We start from the raw sequence: 6504 nt of genomic DNA on the forward strand, positions 1-6504 counted from the left end.
CCTATCTTGGATCCCGGTCGTGTACTTATCCTGGATCCCAGTCATGTGCTTATCCTGTATTGTGGTCATGTACTTATCTTGGATCTAGTAATGTACTTATCCTGGAACCCAGTCATGTACTTATACTGTATCCCGGTCATGTACTTATACTGGATCCCAGTCATGTACTTATCCTGGATCCCAGTCATGTGCTTATCCTGTATTGTGCTCATGTACTTATCTTGGATCCAATAATGTACTTATGCTGGAACCCAGTCATGTACTTATCCTGGAACCCGGTCATGTACTTGTACTGGATCCCGGCCATGTCCTTATCATGAGATACATTTGTAAACAAGCACGTTTATATGTAATACAAGGGAAGAAGTAATTTTCTTTTGTGCTCATAATCTTTATAAGAAGTAAAATGTGTATTTACATTAATATGGGGTGGTGTCAAGCGCGTACACACCTATAGGAATTATAGGGTGCCATGAGGAGACAAAAATTCTAAGAAAATGCGACAGGGTATAAAAAGGGACTGGATGAAGGTTCTGCATACTTGTCCTTTGCAGGGAAAGGTAAGCAGCTGGGTTGTTGGCAGCAGAGGAAATTTAGAGGATAACAATGGTGATATTGGGAAAGGTCAAACTAATCGGTCAGTACAGAGATGGAAAGCAGAACTTTGGGTTACATGGCATCCAGTACAGAGGGTTACAGGCCATAGGGTTCAGGAAGAGATATAATTTGGGGCTGAGAATGGCACTGGGGTGGGCATCAAGGAAACTGGATATAGTCATCTTAGTGCGTGAAGAATCATATCCAAAACTTCTATTATATGGTCTGTACTCTTTTGCTTTGCAGAAAAATGACATTTTTGACGTTCCTGGTGTGCAGCCTGCTGGTAACCTCATCATGTAAGTATCTATACAGAAAAGTTTAAGACTGTACTAAGCGTCCCGAGCTGCACTGTAATTGAGCACCGATCTACTAGATCAGCACTCGCTTACAGGGTCTCGATGATCGTGTAATCATGCCTGCTATTGCTAGATTGTTTATGTAGCTCTATACTTTACTCATCATTTGGTCCGTGTCCCCTAATACAGAGGTAGGTGTGAGGCCGATGGCAGATTGTTTTTTGACAGGTTTAAACTAAATCAGGTGACGTGCTGATCGCTGTCCCTATTACAGTGGTCGATATCTGACTGATTTGGTCGATAATCATCCCGTTTAATAGTAGACACTAGGTCAAAGATACCAGCTGAACCATGACAATTCTGCCAACTAGATGGTCTTTGAGAACGTTGATATAGTTGGGAACAGATAAACCATGAGCCATATGGCTACAAAGAGTCACCCTGCAGAACCTGGCATGTTCACGCAGTACATGGGCAACCCATTGATTTCTGTGGACAATGTTACAACTTCCCTGGGGTGCAGCTGAATGCCACCTTTAAAAAAATAGTTAGATCCTGGGGTGTGTTTTTCCCCTCACTCCCCCCTCCCCAATCTCTAGTAGAAGAGATGGAGAAATGGGCAGTAGCTCCCATTGTCTGTTGAACAGTACAACAGTTGTGAAGTTAATGGAATAATCTGTAAGTTGTGGATTTGCAGATTCTCAGTCGTGGTGGTCTAATTCGGACCTTGGTGGTGGAGGCGGACGAAGCAACAGTTACGGAGGTGGAAGCTCAGGAGGAGGAAGTTCAAGTTATAGTGGTGCAAGCTCCGGAGGAATCCCAATTGTTATTAGTGGAGGTTCCGGAGGTGCAAGCTCAGGAGGAGGCTCCGGGGGTAGTTCAAGTTATGGTAGCGGAAGCTCCGCAGGAATCCCAATTCTTATTAGTGGAGGCTCCGGAGGAGGCAGCTCAGGAGGAGGCTCCGGAGGAAGTTCAAGTTATGGTGGTGGAAGTTCCGGAGTAATTCCAATTCTTATTAATGGAGGCTCTGGAGGAAGTGGAAGTTTCAATAATGGAAGACCCGCAAGCAGAGTTATTGTTACCGGAGGAGGAGGAAGTGGAAGTTATGGTAGTGGAAGTTCTCTAGGAAGCAGTGGTGGAACCTCTGGAGGAAGTTACGGTAGTGGAACCTCTGGAGGAATTTACGGTAGTGGAACCTCTGGAGGAAGTTACGGTAGTGGAACCTCTGGAGGAAGTTACGGTACTGGAACCTCTGGAGGAAGTGGAACCTTTGGTGGAATCCCTGTTATTATCACTGGAGGAAGTAGTGGAAGCACGGGAGGAAGTGGAAGCTACGGTGGTGTAAACACTGTATTCAATCCTAATACTGGAAAATGTGCCTGCGACTTGAGTTGTGTAGATGTTAGAGCAAATGGGAACACAGCCAAGTGCCAAACTGGTAAGATGACTTTTGCCATTGTCTTGTATGTGACTTCTGAAAGGCTTTTTATGACATTTGCATGACTTGGGAGAACATTTAGTTTACTGTGACTAATGTTGGGGGAGGATCCTAGTACCCAGAAACTCCAGCTTCATCAGAGTTCTTCATCAGAAACCATAGAGAAAATTATAACTTATTTTTAGTTTCCACTAGAGAGAACTTAAGGAGAGATTTATCAAACTGGCCTAAAGTAGAATTGGCTCAGTTGCCCCTAGCAACCAATTAGATTCCACCTTTCATTTTGAAAAGAGTCTGTGAGGAAAGAAAGGTGAAATCTGATTGGTTGCTAGGGGCAACTGGGCCAGTTTCACTTTACACCATGTTTGATAAATCTCCCCCTTAGTGTATAAGGATTTATTATTTAACTTGATAGGAAGTGTGTAGATCCCAATGATAGATAGATAGATAGATATTCATGCTCTGAGCCACCCCCAATAACCTTTTCCTCATCCCAAACTACTCCAGAGTTTTTTAGATGTAATGCAAAGAAATATTTGACCTCTCCGCACTATTGAGCTTCAAACCTTCCTTGAAAACTTAAGAATTTTCCTCTAATTTCCCAAATGAATCGATCTAGTCTTATATTACAGAGAAGTATAAGGCATCCCCATGGCTGACCTGATATGTCATTGGCTTTAAAATGGTTATCTAAGCTTACAAGAATAATGGCCTTTCCTTAGTATAGACCTGCTGATCAGATGATTGAAGGGCTACAGCACTCTGGCAGGTTTCATCTAGAGGCACAGTGCCATACATTTAGTAGTGGCTGTACCTGGTATTGCAACTCAGTCTTCAGTTACCGGAATGGGACTAAGCTGCTCTAAGATGGAATATTAGACACAGTAAGTGCTGCAGCCACTTCACTCAGCAGATCCTAGTAAGTTAATAATACATAAGTAAGAACTTGATGATGTAGTAATATTGCACATGAACTATGTGGGCCTATCTCCTGAGAATAGTGATATTTGTACAGAACAGTGTATTATATAGAACGGGTGTGCCACTGCTGAGCACATGTATGTACCCCCTTCCAACAATATGGGGGGCGGGAGTTGGGGGACATTATATAATTACATATACAACATAATGCAGTGATTATACAACAACTATGAGCCAGTTTCTGATAGTTGACTATGATGTACCAATAAGCAGATCAGATATATAATCCAGTTTGTCTAGTTTAGGGAACAGCTCAGCTGTGTCAGCAGGATGACGCCTGTACAGATTTTCAGCTTCTGGGAATGAACAGGGATGTTCCCATTGGCAAACAGCAAGCAGAGATGTTGAGGAACTGAAACTCAAAGCAGGTTTATAAGTTTTTATATATGATAATTAATGGTAGTCTAGTCTAGGTCATAAAGTCAGCCTATGTTATGTATAAACCAACCCCCCCCCCCCCCCCCCGACTATTCTCTGGAAGATGATGCATGTTGAATTTCAATCCCATAACCCTTTCTATAACCTGAATATTAAAGACTTATGGGCACCTATACTATGGGCTTGCTTCTGTCATGGCATTGACCGTGTAGTTTTACCTGAGGGTTAGCTTTATGTTTCTAGAAGGGTGACGTTTTTCTTATTCGTTATAGGATATACCGCCGTCTCTTGTTCCTGTGGGATGAGTTGTGGATCATACAACTTCCAGGGCTCCAACACGTGCGTCTGCCAATGCCTTAACACAGACTGGACAAGTGCCCGCTGCTGCAAAACCGCCTAGTCACACGTCACCTGTATTTCACTGTTCACTACCACATTTTATCATTACTTTGATAACAATAAAGTTCATTTAAAATAACTCATGAACTGCTTCATTTCTTCAGCCGTGGAAACATTGTCGCTAGAGGAAACATAGAAGCTTCCTACATACTGTTTTATTATTACTGTGCAGCCTGTATGCAGTAAGCTCTTAGGCTCCCCCTAGTGGTGGCTGCAGACAGCTTGGATTAATTTTTTTTTACTTAAGTCTGTGCAGGAAATTTTGAATCCTGTATTAAAAATACCTATTAACAACATTTTTATTAATCCATTCAGAATTTTAAATGTTTTAGGTTAAAAATTACAAAATTAAGTCCCCCAATCGGCTAATGGGGGGACGGTTGGGGAGATGGGGCGGGGTGGCAGGGCAGGGAGAAGGTGTGGTCTCTTTCCATGCCAGATTTACTCCTTGAGCAGGTGTAGATTTACGCTCAGAAGCAAGTGTAGGTTTCTGCGCTCACAAATCCAGCGAGGTAATTGGGGGCTGGATAATGGATTATGAAGCAGGGTGTCCCATTAGAGAGATAAAGAGTTCAGTCTGTGATATAGAACCTGCATACGGATCGTACACGATGGATGTGAGAGTCTGGCCCCAACCGCGTATAGTCCTGAGCTGTCACAGCAAAGTGGTAGTCTAGTGCAGTTGTAGGTCAGTGGGTGGTGTGAGTGTGCCTGGAGTGTAGGGGAATGGAGATACAGAGGTGACCAGATTACAATTGAGTCTTATATCTTATGATGATAAAAGGGCGTATACAGCTGCGGAATAAAAATCCCTCAAGATCAGGTGAGAAAATCCCTCAAACATATAGGAACCTTGGAAAATTCTCTAAGAGGGACAAGTATGGACAAAAAGGACGTACCTATGGGGCCACATGTATCATCTGGCGAATGGCTGATTTTCGGCGGAAAGTGCCGATTTGCGTCTTTTTTTAAGCAAAAATGGCGGATTTGCGAATAAAATATTCGCAAATCGGCACTTTCCGCCGAGTACGCCAGGGGGCGGAAAAGGGGCGGAGAGTGGGCGGAACGGAGGGCGCGGACTCAGAGTCCGCGCGATTTATCATCCGTTCCGCCAAAATGTACGCCGAAAACCTACTCCAGTCCTCAGCTGGCGTAGGTTTTCGGCGGTGCGCAACGGCGCGCACGGGATTTATGTAGAGGCAGTCCGCCTCTACATAAATCTCCGTAGCGCCGGAGCTGCGGGGGCATTTTTACGTCCGGCGTAAAAAACGCCGGACTTAATAAATGCCTCCCATGGAGTCTACATTGTGTAAATCCCAAATGAACGTCAGAGGAATCAATACAAAATGAAATGATTGGTAATGTTAATTATTCTCACTAAAATTAGTAACTAAGTATAATAAAACAATGGCGGACTTGGCAGTCCAAAAGCAAAAGTCTCCATTTTTTAAATGAATATGCCAAAAGTCATAGGGAGATTATGGGAGTAGTAGAAGAATAGGGGTAGTGTTGAGCAAACCTGGTAAAATGTTCAGGTTCGACAACGTTCTCCAAGCCCGAACACTCAGTGTTTGATTCTCCATGGCTGCAGAAGTTGGATGCCACAGGCTGTACCCATGTTTTCCTGGCAGCCTTAGGGCAGCATCCATCTTCTTAAGCTATGGGGAATCAAATGGGAATCAATTTTTGCTCGGAGAACCTTGACGAACCAAAACATTTTGACAGATTCCCTCAACACTAAATAGGGGACATAGAGATCCCTATCAAGATATGATCTAAGCCAAGGAGGTAAAACAAGCAAGTAACCAAATTCATAAGAAGCAAATAGATCTCGAAAGAAGGTCTAAAAAGACCTAAAATGTCTCGAATTTCTAGAGAGAGTAGGAGAAAGACCTATATAACCCTCCCCCATTCCCTGTGCAGCATAGAAGACTAGACCTGACCTCAGTATAAGAAGAGCTTATCCATCCTCCACTCTAATATCACCTAATTTAGGCGTCTATAGGGAACATCCAAAATCCCCGGCATGTACAGGTCTTAAAATAAATCTGGAAATTTGTCAGCCACAGGAGGAAGTCATTGTCTTTTTATTCTCATGATCTTAGTAGCAAATGAAATATCTATTTAAATTATGACGGGGTGGTGTGAAGCGGGTACACACCCATAGAAATTATAGGGTGGCACGAAGAGACAAAGAATCCCAACATCTCATGCCACCGGGTATAAAAAGGGACTGGATGCAGCTTTGGGATACTTGCAGTTTGGAAGAAAAGGTAAGGAGATGGGTTGTCGGCACCAATGGAGGGGAAGATGGTAGGGATAGTGATGGTGATACTGTATAGTATATATGGTGATATAAGGGAGATCAGTCCAGGGATGTAAAGTAGGATTTAGGCTTTGTGTGAAGAAACA

At 43.3% G+C, this 6504-nt stretch overlaps 1 protein-coding gene across 1 annotated transcript; it reads left to right on the forward strand.

Moving 5' to 3' along the window:
* The first annotated feature begins 845 nt into the window (after positions 1-845).
* RETN (resistin) lies at positions 846-4171 on the forward strand. The gene is made up of 3 exons (XM_069969114.1): positions 846-896; positions 1594-2334; positions 3966-4171. Exons 1-3 carry the CDS (start codon positions 848-850, stop codon positions 4091-4093), a joined length of 918 nt encoding a protein of 305 aa, XP_069825215.1. The 5' UTR covers positions 846-847; the 3' UTR covers positions 4094-4171.
* Positions 4172-6504: the final 2333 nt, after the last annotated feature.

Source organism: Dendropsophus ebraccatus, chromosome 1, assembly GCF_027789765.1.
Source record: "Dendropsophus ebraccatus isolate aDenEbr1 chromosome 1, aDenEbr1.pat, whole genome shotgun sequence".
Taxonomy (NCBI): Eukaryota; Metazoa; Chordata; class Amphibia; order Anura; family Hylidae; genus Dendropsophus; species Dendropsophus ebraccatus.

Coding starts and splice junctions, on each gene's coding strand:
- RETN (XM_069969114.1), top strand. CDS start 848: ATGACATTTTTGACGTTCCTGGTGTGCAGCCTGCTGGTAACCTCATCA. Junction 897..1,593: donor CCTGCTGGTAACCTCATCAT/GTAAGTATCTAT, acceptor GTGGATTTGCAG/ATTCTCAGTCGTGGTGGTCT. Junction 2,335..3,965: donor CACAGCCAAGTGCCAAACTG/GTAAGATGACTT, acceptor TATTCGTTATAG/GATATACCGCCGTCTCTTGT.